Here is a 22230-nt window from a genome sequence, read left to right on the forward strand (position 1 = left end):
GGACAGGGTTAGCGGCTGGATGGCGTCCACAGTCAGCCAATCAAGCTTTTCTTATACTCTACTGCACGCATGTCCAAAATGCGGCCCTCCAGCTGTTGTGAAACTACATATCCCAGCATGCCCTGACACAGTTTTGCTGTCAGAGAATGCTAAAGCTGTGTCAGGGCATGCTGGGATGTGTAGTTTCTCAACAGCTGCAGGGCCGCAGTTTGGACATGCCTGCTCTACTGTATGTCTAAAAACCCAACATGTATTAATTCCTTGAATATGAATAACTTTATTTTTTACTGAACTTTCCGATTATGACATCATTATTTTTTCCCCTATTAAAAGCTGATTTTGTGAATGAGCCCCCCACCGGTCTTCCTCCAGTCTCCGCGACGGACCCGGACACCAGCGCCCTGAATGAGCTGTGATTCCCTGCAGAAGCAGGTGGGCTTAACAAGAGACACAGGCAATTAGAAGGCCCTCATTATACATTAAGCGATTCCAGTGCGCTCTGGTAAACACAATCTATTTACCTGGAATAAAAAGAGACGTCTCCCTGCATTGTTTGCCTGGGTCTCTCAATGGTTATGTTGTTGTGGAGTACGCATTGTATACGCGCAGACAGAGTTTACTGGGCCAGCGAAACATGCTTCTACATTACCCCTTAGAAAGAGGAACAGGACACAACCTCCTGGCTGCCTGTTTGGTGAACTATTCTATTAATACCAATCAAATTGAGAAAATGATCAAATGGAATTGCATTTTGAGCATCATAAGCTGTGTAATGTCTATTCTGTTAAATTGAGGCCTATAATTGCTTCTCTACAGAAAAGGTACAACAAAGACAGCAATCATTTCTTGTCATTATCCCAGACTAGGAAACGGCCTCAGCAGCCTCAACATCAAAGACTTCTGCTTTCTCGAATTGCATTTGGCTGCTATTGGCGAAGCGCAGACAATCTTGATGAGGTGTTTATACTGAGGCAAGCCTAGTGCACAGGCAGTCTGAGTGCCCTGGTCTAGAGCCATTAAAAAATTGTACATTATGTCCCTGCCTTTGAAGTGATGGTTGTAGGCAGGGAAGCAACTCACATCGAGTACGCCTGAGTGAGATTGCTCCTCTACTTGTGATTCTCGCTCAAAGACACAGAGAAGGTTCTTGGACAATATGAAAACACTAAAAAGTTCATATTATGGGGAATATTAGGAGCTAAAAAACAAACCCACAAACACACTTAGCGTCGGAGAAGCGTAAAGTGGAAGAAACAATTATGCTTTTGTGGAATTTGGGTAATCTTGTTATTAGCAAATATTAAAGAGATGGTAAAACTGTGAGGCATGGGGCTAAGAGAGGTCTACAGAGGTCTTGGGGTTGGAGCACACTGATAGTAATCATTACTCACTTTGCACAGGGGGGTTCAGCCAACATGAGAATGCCGACACGGTCCAAATGTCAATATGTAACAGAGCCAGCCTAACCCTAATGTCAACATTTAGCAGCAGATCAGAATTTCACATGTTGACATTGTAAATAGGTCAAGGTCAAATGTTGAGGAACGTCGGGGTCACATCTTGTATTTAGCAACAACATAAACAGCAGATCCAAAGTGACCAATCGTTATTGATAGAGATGAGAGGTTCGGATTTACTTGGTTCTTTTTGTCAAACTAGAGCAAGTTCAAAATACAGTAAGATGTCGTTTTGAGATCAGCATGAAATAAAGTAAATCTGAACTGCTCATCTCTAGTTATAGGGGACAACTTTCAAAACCAGAAACTGTGGGTCAAATCCACGTCCAACAGCATTACACAGCTCTGCCCGATGGATGAGACAAAGACGTGGATGAAAGGTACAAAGGAAGTTAAACATATTTGTAGAGACTTACCTGATCTGATTTACTCTCATCCGCTTTCCTTCTGTGCATGTGAAGATAAGAATGAGATTTATGGGAGCGTACCCCCAGAGTAACTTTGTTTTTCTCTATGAAGTCGTTCTGCGCTGCCTCTTGCTGTGCCAAACTTCTGGCCTTGTTTACGTCGAGGTGCCACTCATCATTCCTGGCACCTTTGCTGTGGACAGGCTTCATGGTAGCTGGGTTCCTCTTGGGTTTGGGGGGGACATCACTGAGAGGTTCCGGATTCTGGGGAACAGTAATAAGTTCTTCCCTCTCTGCTGACTTGTTGAGTAGAATTTCATCTGGTGACAGACGACCTGAGAAACTGAAGGACACGTCCAACAGATCCTCGTCATGCGGGGGAGATGTATTTAGTAGGATCTGGTGTCTTCTCCAGTTTGGATCATACCTTAATTCAGAGTAAGTACTGGGTGTGTCCTGGGACCTACAGACAAATATAACAAGACATTACTTATGTGTGATCTGTCTAATAAGTAATGGTCAAGAAGATTATTTTGTAATTTGTCGTACACGAGGGTTGGGTATAAAATGCCGGCATTCGGGATGCCAGCGGTCACATGGCCAACCATGGCATCCCAACAGTGAGAAACCCGACTCCGGACGGGGGTAAGTATTTTACCCCTCTCTCTCTTCCCTGGGGTGTTGGCTACGGCTACCCCCTACCCTACCTAGTGTCTAACCCTCACCCCCCCGGTGCCTATCCCTAACCCTCACCTGGGCCCTATCCCCGACCGCAATACTCACCTTGTCAGCCGTCGGTGTCCTGGTGCCGGTCTCTTGAGGGGTGTCAGGAATCCGGTGTCGGTCACATGACCGCCGCCATATTTTGTGCCATATCAGAGAGGTTTTGGCAGTCTTATTGGTTTCTTGTAAGAGATTGTGGGGCAGATGTATTAAGCCTGGAGAAGTGATAAAGTAGTGATAAAGGCAAGGTGATACGGCACCAGCCAATCAGCTCCAATTTGTAAATGAACAGTTAGGAGCTGATTGGCTGGTGCGTTATCACCTGGCACTTATTACTGCTTTATCACTTCTCCAGGCTTATTACATCTGCCCCAATGTTTGTTGCACATTAAATAAATAGTGTCCAACATGGACACAAGTGCACTCGGCGTAAACTAGGCGCATGAGCTACTGCTACCAGCTGGAGCGCACCCAGAGCCCTGGACAAGGGCGGAAATGTGAGTTTTGTTTTGTGCGTGTGACTGTTCCAACCACTCATTTTACATCCGATTCTGCATCAGCAGCTGATCTGCACCGAGGATATATAAGTAAAGTTTAATGCCATCACTTAATATTTTAGAGATTAAATTGTTACATTTGTACCCGCACAATCAGATAGTCGCCGCCCATGGGGGTCATTCCGAGTTGATCGCTCACTGCAACTATTACAGCCCATGCGATCCGATAGTCGCCACCTATGGGGGAGTGTATTTTAGCTGTGCAAGTGTGCGATCGCATGTGCAGGGGAGCGGTACAAAATCATTTTGTGCAGTTTCTGAGTAGCTTTGAACTTACTCAGCCGCTGCGATCACTTCAGCCTGTTCATACCCGGAATTAACGTCAGACACCCGCCCTACGTTTTCACAGTAGCATAAGATCTGGTAGCATAAGATAAGGGCACTTTGGGGGTCATTCCGAGTTGATCGCTAGCTGCTTTCGTTCGCTCTGCAGCGATGAGGCAAAAATACGGCACTTCTGAGCATGCATATGCGGCGCAATGTGCACGCGCGTCGTACTATTGCAACAAACAATGTAGTTTCACACAGGGTCTAGCGAAGCTTTTCAGTCGCACTGCTGGCCGCAGAGTGATTGACATGAAGTGGGCGTTTCTGGGTGGCAACTGACCGTTTTCAGGGAGTGTTAGAAAAAAGGCAGGCGTGCCAGGAAAAACGCAGGCGTGGCTGGGCGAACGCAGGGCATGTACGTGACGTCAAAACAGGAACTGAACAGCCTGAAGTGATCGTAAGCACTGAGTAGGTTTTGACTTTGAGCTACTCTGAAACTGCACAAAAAAAACTTTGCTGCCGCTCTGCGATCCCTTCATTCGCACTTCTGCTAAGCTAAAATACACTCCCAGTGGGAGGCGGCATAGCGCTTGCACGGCTGCTAATAACTGCTGGCGAGCGAACAACTCGGAATGACCACCTTTGTGTCCGACTCAGAATCAGCCTGCAACTGACACACCCCTTAGAGCAGGCCTGGCCAACCTGTGGCTCTCCAGGTGTTTTTGAAACTACAAGTCCCAGCATGCCCTGCCACAGTTTTACTATTAGAGAATGCTAAAAGTTTGGCAAGGCATGCTGGGATATGTAGTTTTGCAACAACTGGAGAGCCACAGGTTGGCCAGGCCCGCCTTAGAGGAAATAGTGGCGGGACAGCGCAGCTGCGGTCTCACCCTCCTGTACCTCGGATTCAGGTCCTCTCTGTATCATGTAAGCTTGCACGCTGCAGTTACCGGTGAGCCTGTTGTACGCACACTCACATCCAGTGTCACTTTCTAATTGTCCATTGTTGTGATGATGTGAGTGAGCGGAGCCTGCGTGGTGCTGCAGCCATTAGGGGAAATTATGGTTTAATCGGACGTAAGAACGGGATTTGATGCCGTGTGAGAAATATTGGATTTTACGCGTCACACTGTTTCCTCTCTGTTTCACTCAGAAATTAATTTTCTTCTTAATAACCTTATAGATTTTATACCTTTCTCTTATTTTCTTTTGTATCCCGCACACTACTGTATATTATCCGCTTCACGGCTACAGGATAATAACAGTGATTATTTTATACTGCAGGGCGATTATGATTAACGGTGAGCGGCTGCTGTCATGTGGCGATTATTACAGACGTAACCTGAGTAATCCCAAACTGAGCCGCTGTAGGGGCATAAGTAGCAAAACGTATATGTGGGATATCCTCCAAAAACAACTTTTTGGAGGGCTACCCCGCGATGCTGTCAGATTTACGAAGCATTCCCGAGCTTGGACCTGCAGCTGAAGATGGCGTTACACCATTGTAGCCTATGGTCTACCGGGGGTCATTCTGAGTTGTTCGCTCTGTATTTTTCTTCGTATCGCAGCGATTTTCCGCTAACTGCGCATGCGCAATGTTCGCACTGCGACTGCGCCAAGTAAATTTGCTATGCAGTTAGGTATTTTACTCACGGCATTACGAGGTTTTTTCTTCGTTCTGGTGTTCGTAGTGTGATTGACAGGAAGTGGGTGTTTCTGGGCGGAAACAGGCCGTTTTATGGGAGTGTGTGAAAAAACGCTACCGTTTCTGGGAAAAACGCGGGAGTGGCTGGAGAAACGGAAGAGTGTCTGGGCGAACGCTGGGTGTGTTTGTGACGTCAAACCAGGAACGACAAGCACTGAACTGATCGCACTGGCAGAGTAAGTCTCGAGCTACTCAGAAACTGCACAGAGAAGTCTTTTCGCAATATTGCGAATGTTTCGTTCGCAATTTTGATAAGCTAAGATTCACTCCCAGTAGGCGGCGGCTTAGCATGTGCAAAGCTGCTAAAAGCAGCTTGCGAGCGAACAACTCGGAATGACCCCCACCGACCGCAAACATAGCCGGAAGAGCGTTCCCACAGAGCCCTCTATGGCAATAGCCACCGCACATGTGCAGGATTCCCACCGCCACGCTGAGCACATTGCAGGGACGGGTTCCTGTCGCTGCCGGTGTTCCTTGATATGTCGCCGCTATAATCATATACTGCATTGCGAGTTTGGGCACTAATATCGCACCCAGATCACAATGTATTGACTATTGATAAATGGGCCCCTAAAAACAGCTAGACCCAGTGTCTGGGGAGCCTGAGGCGTGGGAGAATTCAAGGCTCGCAGACATGTTGTGCAGCCTCCACAAAACAGGACGCAGCCCTATAAATGCCAATTGGAGTGCCCCCGTACACTGTATGGGTTCAGTATGATTTCCCGATGGACGGGATGACGGCGACCAGGATACCGACAGCGGCATCCCATCTATCAGAATCCCGACAGCCCCTTCTAAAGTACCCTAACCCTCCTCTGCCCCCTACCCTAACCCTCCCTTGTGGGAGCCTAAACCTAACCCCCCCCCCCCGGCCAGTGCCTCACCCTAACCCTCCCTTCTCCACTGCCTAAACCTAACCCCCCCCCCCCCCCCCCCCGGGCGTTGCCTCACCCTAACCCTCCCTTCTCCGCTGCCTAAACCTAACCCCCCCCGGCGGTGCCTCACCCAAACCCTCCCTTCTCCGCTGCCTAAACCTAACCCCCCCGGGCGGTACCTCACCCTAACCCTCCCTTCTCCGCTGCCTAAACCTAACCCCCCGGGCGGTGCCTCACCCTAACCCTCCCTTCTCCGCTGCCTAAACCTAACCCCCCCGGGCGGTGCCTCACCCTAACCCTCCCTTCTCCGCTGCCTAAACCTAACCCCCTTGGGCGGTGCCTCACCCTAAACCTCCCTTCTCCGCTGCCTAAACCTAACCCCCCCCGGGCGGTGCCTCACCCTAACCCTCCCTTCTCCGCTGCCTAAACCTAACCCCCCCGGGCGGTGCATCACCCTAACCCTCCCTTCTCCGCTGCCTAAACCTAGCCTTCCCGGTTCTGCTCCCTAACCCTAACCGCCCTTCTAAGCGCCTAAACCTTACCCTCCCTCCCCGGTACCTAACCCTCCCTCCCTGGTACCTAACCCTAACCTTCCCGGCCCTGCTTCCTAGCCCTAACTGCCCTTCTAAGTGCCTAAATCTTACCCTCCCTCCCCGGTACCTAACCCTCCCTCCCCGGTACCTAACCCTCGCTCCCCCGGTCCCTAACCTTCCCGGCCCTGCTCCCTAACCACCCCTTCTAAGTGCCTAAACCTTATCCTCCCTCCCCGGTACCTAACCATCCCTCCGCGGTACCTAACCCTAACCTTCCCGGGCCTGCTACCTAACCCTAACCACCCCTTCTAAGTGCCTAAACCTTACCATCCCTCCCCGGTACCTAACCCTCCCGGCCCTGCACCCTAACCCCCTTCTCCTGCCTAAACCTTACCCTCCCTCCCCGGTCCCTAACCCTAACCTTCCCGGCCCTGCTCCCTAACCACCCCTTCTAAGTGCCTAAACCTTATCCTCCCACCCCGGTACCTAACCCTCCCTCCCCGGTACCTAACCCTAACCTTCCCGGTCCTGCTCCCTAACCCTAACCACCCCTTTTAAGTGCCTAAACCTTACCCTCCCTCCCCGGTCCCTAACCTTCCCGGCCCTGCTCCCTAACCCTAACCACCCCTTCTAAGTGTCTAAACCTTACCCTCCCTCCCCGGTACCAACCTAACCCTCCCTCCCCGGTACCTACCTAACCCTAGCCTTCCCGGCCCTGCTCCCTAACCGTAACCCCCCTTCTCCTGCCTAAACCTTACCCTCCCTCCCCGGTACCTACCTAACCCTCCCTCCCCGGTACCTACCTAACCCTAGCCTTCCCGGCCCTGCACCCTAACCGTAACCCCCCTTCTCCTGCCTAAACCTAACTTGTAGGGATAAACATTTCGAGGGACACATCTCAATAATCCAGGTCAGTCCCGGGTAGAAAGGGAATTAGGGTACTGAACTACAGAGTTCCACCCAGACTACAGCCCGGTCCCTGGTGAATCTACATGGGTGATGACAGTTCTTAGCATGTTACTGCGATGGAATAATGGGAAATTGTGGATGAGAATGGCAGATCCGTGTACGTATTGCTCTGATGTACAAAAGGGAGAGCAGAAAAATTACCAGATGGTTTTACCGACAGCATCTGCCGCTCCCGGATGAGAATCATGTTCAAGGGCCGCAGTAAATAGGAGTAAGCAGTTGCAAGACAGGCCTGCCAGATGCTACAATGGAGAGATCCGGCCTTTCTTTGCCAAACTATTGAAGAATCCTATTTAATCATTTAGTGCGATTTAATCTTTATGTGTTTGGCATTAGATGGGACGTATTTATATCACTTGTGTGTCATTTGTTCCTCGTTACTGCTTATTTCTGTCTGGGGAATCAGATGCACGATTCTTACTAGATTATCAAGAAAGTAACTTCTCCGACAAGTTATACTACTCTGGGGGTCACCGCATAGCGGCGGGTCTAGGCCCGGGAATAACATGAACACGTCACAGTCTTCTCTTGGTTCATACTTGGAGACGTGTGAACCGGCCAAAATTTCGCTTTCAACCAAACGTGGCAGAAAGAGCAGTGCAGTGCATCCGGAAAGTATTCACAGCGCTTCACTTTTACCACATTCCTGACAGAATTTGTATATTTCTAATGGCGAGTGGCCGGAATCCAGCCATAATTTGCGCTGCCTGCTTCAAGTTAACCATCTTACTGTGAGCCTCATTCAGGTTTGTTAGCAAACCAAAAAAGCACATTAATGGGCAAAACCAGGCTGCACTGCAGGTGGGGCAGATGTAACATGTGCAGTGCAGGTGGGGCAGATGTAAAATGAGCAGAGACAGTTAGATTTGGGTGGGGTGTGTTCAAACTGAAATGCACAGAAACAATCTAACCCACCCAAATCTAACTTTCTCTGCACGTGTTACATCTGCCCCACCTGCAGTGCACATGGTTTTGACCATTAGTGTGCTTTTTTGGTTTGCTGACGAACCTCAATAACCCCCTTTCTCTGACGTCCTAAGTGGATGCTGGGGACTCCGTAAGGACCATGGGGAATAGCGGCTCCGCAGGAGACAGGGCACAAAAGTAAAAGCTTTAGGATCAGGTGGTGTGCACTGGCTCCTCCCCCCATGACCCTCCTCCAAGCCTCAGTTAGGTTTTTGTGCCCGGCCGAGAAGGGTGCAATCTAGGTGGCTCTCCTAAAGAGCTGCTTAGAGTAAAAGTTTTGTTAGGTTTTTTATTTTCAGTGAGTCCTGCTGGCAACAGGCTCACTGCAACGAGGGACTTAGGGGAGAAGAAGTGAACTCACCTGCGTGCAGGATGGATTGGCTTCTTAGGCTACTGGACACTAGCTCCAGAGGGACGATCACAGGTACAGCCTGGATGGGTCACCGGAGCCGCGCCGCCGACCCCCTTGCAGATGCTGAAGAGAGAAGAGGTCCAGAAATCGGCGGCTGAAGATTTCCCAGTCTTCTTAAGGTAGCGCACAGCACGGCAGCTGTGCGCCATTGCTCCCAGCACACTTCACACCAACGGTCACTGAGGGTGCAGGGCGCTGGGGGGGGGCGCCCTGGGCAGCAATGAAAGTACCTATGCTGGCTAAAAATACATCACATATAGCCTCTGGGGCTATATGGATGTATTTAACCCCTGCCAGGTTGTCAGAAAAACCGGGAGAAGAAGCCCGCCGAAAAGGGGGCGGGGCCTATTCTCCTCAGCACACAGCGCCATTTTCCTACACAGCTCCGCTGCTAGGAAGGCTCCCAGGCTCTCCCCTGCACTGCACTACAGAAAGTGAAACAGGGTTAAAACAGAGAGGGGGGCATTTTGTGTGGCGATATTATAATATATTAAGATGCTATAAGGGAAAACACTTATTATAAGGTTGTCCCTGTATAATTATAGCGTTTTGGTGTGTGCTGGCAAACTCTCCCTCTGTCTCCCCAAAGGGCTAGTGGGGTCCTGTCCTCTATCAGAGCATTCCCTGTGTGTGTGCTGTGTGTCGGTACGTGTGTGTCGACATGTATGAGGACGATGTTGGTGTGGAGGCGGAGCAATTGCCTGTAATGGTGATGTCACCCCCTAGGGAGTCGACACCGGAATGGATGGCTTATTTATGGAATTACGTGATAATGTCAACACGCTGCAAGGTCGGTTGACGACATGAGACGGCCGGCAAACCAATTAGTACCTGTCCAGGCGTCTCAAACACCGTCAGGGGCTTTAAAACGCCCATTACCTCAGTCGGTCGACACAGACACGGACACTGACTCCAGTGTCGACGGTGAAGAAACAGACGTATTTTCCAGTAAGGCCACACGTTACATGATAAGGGCAATGAAGGAGGTGTTACATATTTCTGATACTACAAGTACCACAAAAAAGGGTATTATGTGGGGTGTGAAAAAACTACCTGTAGTTTTTCCTGAATCAGATGAATTAAAAATTGCTAATATCTAAGAAATGATTGGCGTTATACCCTTTCCCGCCAGAAGTTAGGGCGCGTTGGGAAACACCCCCTAGGGTGGATAAGGCATTCACACGCTTATCAAAACAAGTGGCGTTACCGTCTCCTGATACGGCCGCCCTCAAGGAACCAGCTGATAGGAGGCTGGAAAATATCCTAAAAAGTATATACACACATACTGGTGTTATACTGCGACCAGCGATCGCCTCAGCCTGGATGTGCAGCGCTGGGGTGGCTTGGTCGGATTCCCTGACTGAAAATATTGATACCCTTGACAGGGACAGTATTTTATTGACTATAGAGCATTTAAAGGATGCATTTCTATATATGCGAGATGCACAGAGGGATATTTGCACTCTGGCATCAAGAGTAAGTGCGATGTCCATTTCTGCCAGAAGATGTTAAATGGACACGACAGTGGTCAGGTGATGCGGATTCCAAACGGCACATGGAAGTATTGCCGTATAAAGGGGAGGAGTTATTTGAGGTCGGTCTATCGGACCTGGTGGCCACGGCAACAGCTGGAAAATCCACCTTTTTACCCCAAGTCACCTCTCAGCAGAAAAAGACACCGTCTTTTCAGCCTCAGTCCTTTCGTCCCCATAAGGGCAAGCGGGCAAAAGGCCAGTCATATCTGCCCAGGGGTAGAGGAAAGGGAAGAAGACTGCAGCAGGCAGCCCTTTCCAGGAACAGAAGCCCTCCACCGCTTCTGCCAAGTCCTCAGCATGACGCTGGGGCCTTACAAGCGGACTCAGGTGCGGTGGGGGGTCGTCTCAAGAGTTTCAGCGCGCAGTGGGCTCACTCGCAAGTGGACCCCTGGATCCTACAGGTAGTATCTCAGGGGTACAGATTGGAATTCGAGACGTCTCCTCCTCGCAGGTTCCTGAAGTCTGCTTTACCAACGTCTCCCTCCAACAGGGAGGCAGTATTGGAAGCAATTCACAAGCTATATTCCCAGCAGGTGATAATGAAAGTCCCCCACCTACAACAAGGAAAGGGGTATTATTCCACACTATTTGTGGTACCGAAGCCAGACGGCTCGGTGAGACCTATTCTAAATCTGAAATCTTTGAACACTTACATACAAAGGTTCAAATCAAGATGGAGTCACTCAGAGCAGTGATAGCGAACCTGGAAGAGGGGACTATATGGTGTCCCTGGACATCAAGGATACTTACCTCCATGTCCCAATTTGCCCTTCTCATAGGGTACCTCAGGTTCGTGGTGCTGAACTGTCACTATCAGTTTCAGACGCTGCCGTTTGGATTGTCCACGGCACCCCGGGTCTTTACCAAGGTAATGGCCGAAATGATGATTCTTTTTCGAAGAAAAGACGTCTTAATTATCCCTTACTTGGACGATCTCCTGATAAGGGCAAAATCCAGGGAACAGTTGGAGGTCGGAGTAGCACTATCTCGGGTACTGCTACAACAGCACGGGTGGATTCTAAATATTCCAAAATCGCAGCTGATCCCGACGACACGTCTGCTGTTCCTAGGGATGATTCTGGACACAGTCCAGAAAAAGGTGTTTTTCCCGGAGGAGAAAGCCAGGGAGTTATCCGAGCTAGTCAGGAACCTCCTAAAACTAGGAAAAGTGTCAGTGCATCATTGCACAAGGGTCCTGGGAAAAATGGTGGCTTCTTACGAAGCGATTCCATTCGGCAGATTTCACGCAAGAACTTTTCAGTGGGATCTGCTGGAAAAATGGTCCGGATCGCATCTTCAGATGCATCAGCGGATAACCCTGTCCCCAAGGACAAGGGTGTCTCTTCTGTGGAGGTTGCAGAGTGCTCATCTTCTAGAGGGCCGCAGATTCGGCATTCAGGACTGGGTCCTGGTGACCACGGATGCCAGCCTGAGAGGCTGGGGAGCAGTCACACAAGGAAAAAATTTCCAGGGAGTGTGGTCAAGTCTGGAGACTTCTCTCCACATAAATATACTGGAGCTAAGGGCGATTTACAATGCTCTGAGCCTAGAAAGACCTCTGCTTCAAAGTCAATCGGTGCTGATCCAGTCGGACAACATCACGGCAGTCGCCCACGTAAACAGACAGGGCGGCACAAGAAGCAGGAGGGCAATGGCAGAAACTGCAAGGATTCTTCGCTGGGCGGAAAATCATGTGATAGCACTGTCAGCAGTGTTCATTCCGGGAGTGGACAACTGGGAAGCAGACTTCCTCAGCAGGCACGACCTCCACCCGGGAGAGTGGGGACTTCATCTGGAAGTCTTCCACAGGATTGTGAACCGTTGGGAAAGACCAAAGGTGGACATGATGGCGTCCCACCTGAACAAAAAACTGGACAGGTATTGCGCCAGGTCAAGAGACCCTCAGGCAATAGCTGTGGACGTTCTGGTAACACCGTGGGTGTACCAGTCGGTGTATGTGTTCCCTCCTCTGCTTTTCATACCCAAGGTACTGAGAATTATAAGACGTAGAGGAGTAAGAACTATACTCGTGGCTCCGGATTGGCCAAGAAGGACTTGGTACCCGGAACTTCAAGAGATGCTCACAGAGGACCCATGGCCTCTGCCGCTAAGAAGGGACTTGCTTCAGCAAGTACCATGTCTGTTCCAAGACTTACCGCGGCTGCGTTTGACGGCATGGCGGTTGAACGCCGGATCCTAAGGGAAAAAGGCATTCCGGAAGAGGTCATCCCTATCCTGGTCAAAGCCAGGAAGGAGGTGACCGCACAACATTATCACCACATTTGGCGAAAATATGTTGCGTGGTGTGAGGCCTGGAAGGCCCCCACGAAGAAATTTCAACTCGGTCGATTCCTGCATTTCCTGCAAACAGGAGTGTCTATGGGCCTCAAATTGGGGTCCATTAAGGTTCAAATTTCGGCCCTGTCGATTTTCTTCCAGAAAGAATTGGCTTCAGTTCCTGAAGTCCAGACGTTTGTCAAGGGAGTACTGCATATACAACCCCCTTTTGTGCCTCCAGTGGCACCGTGGGATCTCAACGTAGTTCTGGGATTCCTCAAATCACATTGGTTTGAACCGCTCAAATCTGTGGTTTTGAAATATCTCACATGGAAAGTGACCATGCTGTTGGCCCTGGCCTCGGCCGGGCGAGTGTCAGAATTGGCGGCTTTGTCTCACAAAAGCCCATATCTGTTTTTCCATTCGGACAGGGCAGAACTGCGGACTCGTCCCCAGTTTCTCCCTAAGGTGGTGTCAGCGTTTCACCTGAACCAGCCTATGGTGGTACCTGCGGCTAATAGGGACTTGGAGGACTCCAAGTTGCTAGATGTTGTCAGGGCCCTGAAAATATATGTTTCCAGAACGGCTAGAGTCAGGAAAACTGACTCGCTGTTTATCCTGTATGCACCCAACAAACTGGGTGCTCCTGCTTCTAAGCAGACGATTGCTCGTTGGATTTGTAGTACAATTCAGCTTGCACATTCTGTGGCAGGCCTGCCACAGCCAAAATCTGTAAAAGCCCATTCCACAAGGAAAGTGGGCTCATCTTGGGCGGCTGCCCGAGGGGTCTCGGCTTTACAACTTTGCCGAGCAGCTACTTGGTCAGGGGCAAACACGTTTGCAAAATTCTACAAATTTGATATCCTGGCTGAGGAGGACCTGGAGTTCTCTCATTCGGTGTTGCAGAGTCATCCGCACTCTCCCGCCCGTTTGGGAGCTTTGGTATAATCCCCATGGTCCTTACGGAGTCCCCAGCATCCACTTAGGACGTCAGAGAAAATAAGAATTTACTTACCGATAATTCTATTTCTCGTAGTCCGTAGTGGATGCTGGGCGCCCATCCCAAGTGCGGATTGTCTGCAATACTTGTACATAGTTATTGTTACAAAAATCGGGTTATTATTGTTGTGAGCCATCTTTTCAGAGGCTCCGCTGTTATCATACTGTTAACTGGGTTCAGATCACAGGTTGTACAGTGTGATTGGTGTGGCTGGTATGAGTCTTACCCGGGATTCAAAATCCTTCCTTATTGTGTACGCTCGTCCGGGCACAGTGTCCTAGCTGAGGCTTGGAGGAGGGTCATAGGGGGAGGAGCCAGTGCACACCACCTGATCCTAAAGCTTTTACTTTTGTGCCCTGTCTCCTGCGGAGCCGCTATTCCCCATGGTCCTTACGGAGTCCCCAGCATCCACTACGGACTACGAGAAATAGAATTATCGGTAAGTAAATTCTTATTATCTCTGTAGGAGAACAAAATCAGAGCTAGATGGGCTGGTTATCAACTAACATATAGGGGGCGGGGTGTACTAAAGGGAAAATGCGGTAAAACCCCGTTTTACCGCATTTTCGTATGTACTAACCCCCGACCGCCGCATTTTCGCCCCTTAGGGTATCGCCATTTTTTTATGGCGATACCCTATAGCATGCGATAAACAAACAAATGTTCCCGCACAAGTTCAAATCGACGGTTACCTCCCATTCACAATGTCAGCCCCAAAAAAATTGTAGCCATGTATGGGGGCGTGCTACCGGCTACCTATTGAGCAATTAAGTTGCAAACAGGGGAAAGGTGGTAACATTATGGTGCACAACGTCGACTGAAGCTTCACAATCAGTATCAAATATATATTTAATAAATATATATAGTTAAATAATGAATTAATTAAATATTCCCCACCTACAACAACACTCTAATTTAATGATCAATTATAAAACATAACTTTTATTTAGATATATGCAATTAATAAATCCCCATCTATTGAAGCTAAAAAGGCGAAATATTAAAAGATAGATATAAAGTAATGAAAAAAGTATTAAAATATATAGCACCGGGATGTCAATGAACACTCCTGCTAATTACTTAATTAATGATTCAAAATATCGATAACTATACTGTCAATCACAAAATTAATGTATTTAAACTCTATTATTTGCTGTAATATCAGCCTAATTAGAATGTATATAAATCAGTTCTCTTGCAGTCTTAATTTTTAATAATGACTGTTCCCAGGAGTCAGATTCTTAATATCAATCTCGTGCTGTCAGTGTGGATACAGCTGCTCATATCCTTATGAAGATATCAAGTAATTAAAGTTAGCTGTGTAGATATGGTTCAACAATCCTCTGTTCTCTGAATTCTATAATATATTGCCCACACAAGCCAGTTTGTATACAAATGTATCCATGTTGTATTTTGTCACAGTAGAATTGTGCCCACTTTAATTGTTACTGGTTATTTCAATGTAAACAAGTTGTTAATAACGCTCCATGACAGGGCGTCTCACTGAATTATTGCCGCATTGTCCAGGATAAGCGTCATACTTTCAGTGTGAATACAAATGCTCATCAGGGCCGTTTCTTGGGGCAGGCGAGCAGTGCAACCGCACTGGGCGCCCGCCGCGGCACTGACTGTGGCTCCCTGCTTCCCCCTCCTATTTCTCCCCGAGTAACCTGCTCGGGGGGCGGAGTTTCACTGAATGACGCGGTTGCATCGTTACGTCACAACGCAACCCTGTCAACCCGTTTCTTGGGGCAGGCGAGCAGTGCAACCGCACTGGGCGCCCGCCGCGGCACTGACTGTGGCTCCCTGCTTCCCCCTCCTATTTCTCCCCGAGTAACCTGCTCGGGGGGCAGAGTTTCACTGAATGACGCAGTTGCATCGTTACGTCACAACGCAAACCTGTCACTCCGTGAAACCCCCCCCCCCCCACGAGCGGAGTACAGGGGGGGATCCAAGTTAGGAAGAGAGAAAAGCCTGGCGCGAGGAGCGACTGGTGAGGCGGGCCGAAAAACGGTAATCGCCTCTGTAAGTATTCTCTCTCTCAATGTGTAAATGTGTGAAATAGGGACTCTTGCCTGCCGTAGTGTGGGGATTTAATGTATCAAGGGCATTGCGGTGTGTGGCATAATATGGTGCAGGGGGCATTACTGTGTGGGGCTTAATATGGTAGAAATTTTTTTTCCTGTGGTGGTCGTGATCTGTTGGAGCAGGGTCAAAAACTGGATTGTGAGGTAGTCTTTTCAGACGAGGCCATGCCCATTTAAATGAGACCACACCCATTTAGACGAGACCACGCCCCCTTGCCGTGTGTGCGCGCAAGTTGTTGTTTTTTAATCTAGGTGTGTGGGGGGGGCACATTTTTTTATGTCATGGGGGGGGCGCATTTTTAAATCTCGCACTGGGAGCCAAATTGGCTAGAAACAGCCCTGATGCTCATCAGATTATACAAATAGCCAGTGATTGCAATAAGCTACGCAGTTATGATTTAACAATCGTGTATTCTCTGAGCTCTGCACAATGTTACCCACGTAGGCCAATTTATAGACAAATGTATCCCTGTTGCATTTAGTCACATTAACAATGTATCTTTCTTAGTCTAATTCTCAAAGTGTCAACAATAGGATAAAGTCTCGTGAGTGTGTTACTCAGACTGCCTCAACAATACACCCCTCATATATTTCTGATGTGTGGGGTTCGATACTGATTCAATGATACATGTGTACGCAATTTGAAATGCTGTGGATGGCCGCCAATAATAGTTGTCCTCAGGCTAAACACATTCTCCGCACAATTCTCACTTTAATTGTCACTGGTTGTTAAAAATGGGATCCGGTCGTTTTATCGACAGTGTCTAGGTCGACAATGTTTAGGTCGACCACTATAAGTCGACAGTCACTAGGTCGACATGGATGGAAGGTCGACAGGGTTTCTAGGTCGACATGTGCTAGGTCGACAGGTCTAAAGGTCGACATGAGTTTTTCGCTTTTTTGGGGGGGGGGGGATTTTTTCATACTTAACGATCCACGTGGACTACGATTGGAACGGTAAAGTGTGCCGAGCGAAGCGAAGGCACCATGCCCGAAGCATGGCGAGCGAAGCGAGCCATGCGAGGGGACGCGGTGCACTAATTTGGGATCCCGGTCACTTTACGAAGAAAACGACACACAAAAAAATCCTCATGTCGACCTTTAGACCTGTCGACCTAGCACATGTCGACCTAGAAACCCTGTCGACCTTCCATCCATGTCGACCTAGTGACTGTCGACCTATAGTGGTCGACCTAGACACTGTCGATAAAACGAACCACACCCGTTAAAAATATATACAGGCTGTTAACAGCGCTCCATGACAGAGCGTCTAACTGTTGCCACGCTGCCCAGGACAATCGTCTATGTTTCCTGCTCACAGAAGCCCTAACATTATGATCTAGAGTCTGGGTACATTGATTTATAAAGCCTCAATTATTCTCAAGAACCATATGATACAATAGTGACACCTTCAAAGTCTGTAAGATTGATATGAAAATGATTGACAGTAATGCAGGAGTGCACACTTTACTCCCGGCGCCTCACTCCGATGCGCATTTCACCCGTGGCTTAATCATGGAGCCAAACCCCATGAACGGGTCTGCTATGTTTAAATAGGGTTGTCCCACAATTCAAATCTAAGCTGGCCAATAAGAAGGCAAAAGGATCCAAAACGGCTCGTTCAGTGCAGACCGGTCACCCGTCATTAGACAGGGATGGCTAGTCAATTACCTATTCTCACCGTTCACTTTATACGGGGATATACAGGATCTAATGTAATACCTGGCCATCTGAGATTGCTACAAATGGCAAACGTGGCAAATAATGTATCACGTGCATTTGATATCTGGATTACTGCTACGATAATGTTCCTAAAGAGATACCCCTTGTTACTAACCACCCCTCTTTAATCAAAAATGTATCTATATATATCTAAATCGACCACCATTCCCTTCATGTCACAAATTCCATCAAAAACAAAAAAATTAAAAATAACATAAAGTAACTATAAGCTGATGCTTAGTAACTAATTGGAATTTATATATAGTTGTTTAATTAGTTGATCCCTTACGATAACATATATTCTTTCGTTGTATATATTTATCTATATTAATGTGGCATAATCTGATACATGTAGTTCTATTAATTAAATACCCTAATATCCGACTCTTAACATATATAGTAGATCATACCCAATTCAAATTCCCAATTAACTACTAACAGTACATTAAAGGTGACAATTATGATTATGATATATTAAATTTGGTAAATTCTATAAATTATGATCAAATACATTTCTTAATAAATTCTATCTAAGAACAGATATGTGCATAAGTAGGTTAACACATTGGCCCTCATTCCGAGTTGTTCGCTCGCAAGCTGCTTTTAGCAGCATTGCACACGCTAAGCCGCCGCCTACTGGGAGTGTATCTTAGTTTAGCAGAATTGCGAACGAAAGATTCTCAAAATTGCGAATAGAAATTTCTTTGCAGTTTCTGAGTAGCTCCAGACTTACTCCTACACTGCGATCAGTTCAGTCAGTTTCATTCCTGGTTTGACGTCACAAACACACCCAGCGTTCGCCCAGACACTCCCCCGTTTCTCCAGCCACTCCCACGTTTTTCCCAGAAACGGCAGCGTTTTTTCACACACACCCATAAAACGGTTAGTTTCCGCCCAGAAACACCCACTTCCTGTTAATCACATTACGATCACCAGAACGAAGAAAAAACCTCGTAATGCCGTGAGTAAAATACCAAACTTCTTAGCAAATTTACTTGGCGCAGTCGCAGTGCGAACATTGCGCATGCGCAATTAGCGGAAAATCGCTGCGATGCGAAGAAAAATAATTAGCGAACAACTCGGAATGAGGGCCATTGTGCGGTGAATACCTTATATTTAACAAGTGAACATCTTCAATAATTGTGATAATAAATTTATAAAGCGGATGTTAGAGGCTCTTTTACCGCATTTTCGTATGTACTAACCCCCGACCGCCGCGTTTTTGCCCCATAGGGTATTGACATTTTTTTATGGCGATACCGTATAGCAGCCTATGGGTTTCTTACCGCCGCATCCCGCTGCTCCCCCCCGCGCCGCTCACGATGACCCTTCTCCCCCCCAGCATACCTGTGTGTCACTGAGCTGCTGCGGCCCCCCTCCTCCTTCTCCCCCGCAGCTCAACCTTATCTCTTTCGGGCATCAGGGGGGAGGAGGAGGAGCCCGGGGACTCCCTGCACACGTCACCTCCCAGGTCTGGGAGGTGACGGAGACCCGTGCTGACCCCCACCGACCCCTGCACACATCATCATTGGGGCCTCCTATACCGCATTGCGATACTAATCACATATGTTAGTACATATGCTATTAGTACAGTAGCGGATCTTGCCACGGGCAAGCAGGACTTTTGCCCGGGTTGCCGCCTTCTGGAGGGCGCCGGCGACATTCGGAGGGCGCCGCACCATGGCAAGATCCGCTACTGTACTGTGTGTACTGTACACAGCCAGGAGGAATGACTTTATGATGGCTACCTGCAATCTGTACAGTGCCGAGGAACTGTACGCTGGGAAGCACCTCCATCCGATACCAACACCTACAGTATGTGAGAGGCACACAATGGCGCTAAGGCCGGTCAGGGTCCAGTGGTGACTGTAGAGTTCCTGCAATACGCCATCTAGTGCTCCATGTGATAGTAACACCAGTTGCAATGAGGCACCTGTTATCCCTTGCAAAAGTTTAGCTCTAGTTTCCCTGTAGGAAACTAGGGACAAATCCCAAAACCCCTGAGCAGTCCCAGGAAATGAGGGGACTAGACAACCGTACTACAGAGTTAGATCTAGACTAGAGCCTGGTCCCTGGACAGTCTACATGGATGCCAGGAGTTCTTAGCATGTTAATGCAATGGATTACTGGGTGAATGCACTAGGTCAGTGTAGGATCATGGTGCTGGGTGAATGCACTAGGTCAGTGTAGGATCAGGGTGCTGGGTGAATGCACTAGGTCAGTGTAGGATCAGGGTGCTGGGTGAATGCACTAGGTCAGTGTAGGATCAGGGTGCTGGGTGAATGCACTAGGTCAGTGTAGGATCAGGGTGCTGGGTGAATGCACTAGGTCAGTGTAAGATCAGGGTGCTGGGTGAATGCACTAGGCCAGTGTAGGATCAGGGTGCTGGGTGAATGCACTAGGTCAGTGTAGGATCAGGGTGCTGGGTGAATGCACTAGGTCAGTGTAGGATCAGGGTGCTGGGTAAATGCACTAGGTCAGTGTAGGATCAGGGTGCTGGGTGAATGCACTAGGTCAGTGTAGGATCAGGGTGCTGGGTGAATGCACTAGGTCAGTGTAGTATCAGGGTGCTGGGTGAATGCACTAGGTCAGTGAAGGATCAGGGTGCTGGGTGAATGCACTAGGTCAGTGTAGGATCAGGGTGCAGGGTGAATGCACTAGGTCAGTGTAGGATCAGGGTGCTGGGTGAATGCACTAGGTCAGTGTAGGATCAGGGTGCTGGGTGAATGCACTAGGTCAGTGTAGTATCAGGACGCTGGGTGATTGCACTAGGCCAGTGTAGGATCAGGGTGCTGGGTGAATGCACTAGGTCAGTGTAAGATCAGGGTGCTGGGTGAATGCACTAGGCCAGTGTAGGATCAGGGTGCTGGGTGAATGCACTAGGTCAGTGTAGGATCAGGGTGCTGGGTGAATGCACTAGGTCAGTGTAGGATCAGGGTGCTGGGTGAATGCACTAGGTCAGTGTAGGATCAGGGTGCTGGGTGAATGCACTAGGTCAGTGTAGGATCAGGGTGCTGGGTGAATGCACTAGGTCAGTGTAGTATCAGGACGATGGGTGATTGCACTAGGTCAGTGTAGGATCAGGGTGCAGGGTGAATGCACTAGGTCAGTGTAGGATCAGGGTGCTGGGTGAATGCACTAGGTCAGTGTAGGATCAGGGTGCTGGGTGAATGCACTAGGTCAGTGTAGTATCAGGACGCTGGGTGATTGCACTAGGCCAGTGTAGGATCAGGGTGCTGGGTGAATGCACTAGGTCAGTGTAAGATCAGGGTGCTGGGTGAATGCACTAGGCCAGTGTAGGATCAGGGTGCTGGGTGAATGCACTAGGTCAGTGTAGGATCAGGGTGCTGGGTGAATGCACTAGGTCAGTGTAGGATCAGGGTGCTGGGTGAATGCACTAGGTCAGTGTAGGATCAGGGTGCTGGGTGAATGCACTAGGTCAGTGTAGGATCAGGGTGCTGGGTGAATGCACTAGGTCAGTGTAGTATCAGGACGATGGGTGATTGCACTAGGTCAGTGTAGGATCAGGGTGTTGGGTGAATGCACTAGGTCAGTGTAGGATCAGGGTGCTGGGTGAATGCACTAGGTCAGTGTAGGATCAGGGTGCCTGGTGAATGCACTTGGTCAGTGTAGGATCAGGGTGTTGGGTGAATGCACTAGGTCAGTGTAGGATCAGGGTGCTGGGTGAATGCACTAGGTCAGTGTAGGATCAGGGTGCTGGGTGAATGCACTAGGTCAGTGTAGGATCAGGGTGCTGGGTGAATGCACTAGGTCAGTGTAGGATCAGGGTGCTGGGTGAATGCACTAGGTCAGTGTAGGATCAGGGTGCTGGGTGAATGTACTAGGTCAGTGTAGGATCAGGGTGTTGGGTGAATGCACTAGGTCAGTGTAGGATCAGGGTGCTGGGTGAATGCACTAGATCAGTGTAGGATCAGGGTGCTGGGTGAATGCACTAGATCAGTGTAGGATCAGGGTGCTGGGTGAATGCACTAGGTCAGTGTAGGATCAGGGTGCTGGGTGAATGCACTAGGTCAGTGTAGGATCAGGGTGCTGGGTGAATGCACTAGGTCAGTGTAGGATCAGGGTGCTGGGTGAATGCACTAGGTCAGTGTAGGATCAGGGTGCTGGGTGAATGCACTAGGTCAGTGTAGGATCAGGGTGCTGGGTGAATGCACTAGGTCAGTGTAGGATCAGGGTGCTGGGTGAATGCACTAGGTCAGTGTAGGATCAGGGTGCTGGGTGAATGCACTAGGTCAGTGTAGGATCAGGGTGCTGGGTGAATGCACTAGGTCAGTGTAGGATCAGGGTGCTGGGTGAATGCACTAGGTCAGTGTAGGATCAGGGTGCTGGGTGAATGTACTAGGTCAGTGTAGGATCAGGGTGTTGGGTGAATGCACTAGGTCAGTGTAGGATCAGGGTGCTGGGTGAATGCACTAGATCAGTGTAGGATCAGGGTGCTGGGTGAATGCACTAGGTCAGTGTAGGATCAGGGTGCTGGGTGAATGCACTAGGTCAGTGTAGGATCAGGGTGCTGGGTGAATGCACTAGGTCAGTGTAGGATCAGGGTGCTGGGTGAATGCACTAGGTCAGTGTAGGATCAGGGTGCTGGGTGAATGCACTAGGTCAGTGTAGGATCAGGGTGCTGGGTGAATGCACTAGGTCAGTGTAGGATCAGGGTGCTGGGTGAATGCACTAGGTCAGTGTAAGATCAGGGTGCTGGGTGAATGCACTAGGTCAG

The 22230-nt window shown here is 49.0% G+C and overlaps 1 protein-coding gene across 1 annotated transcript in view; it reads right to left on the reverse strand.

The window, feature by feature from the left end:
• JHY (junctional cadherin complex regulator) overlaps positions 1 to 22230 on the reverse strand; it is a 111683-nt gene that overhangs the window by 75117 nt on the left and 14336 nt on the right. The window contains exon 3 of the mRNA XM_063943720.1: positions 1874 to 2327. Coding sequence (XP_063799790.1) covers positions 1874 to 2327 — 454 coding nt within the window. The remainder of the gene's footprint in view (positions 1 to 1873; positions 2328 to 22230) is intronic.

This window comes from Pseudophryne corroboree, chromosome 10 (assembly GCF_028390025.1).
Source record: "Pseudophryne corroboree isolate aPseCor3 chromosome 10, aPseCor3.hap2, whole genome shotgun sequence".
Lineage (NCBI taxonomy): Eukaryota > Metazoa > Chordata > Amphibia > Anura > Myobatrachidae > Pseudophryne > Pseudophryne corroboree.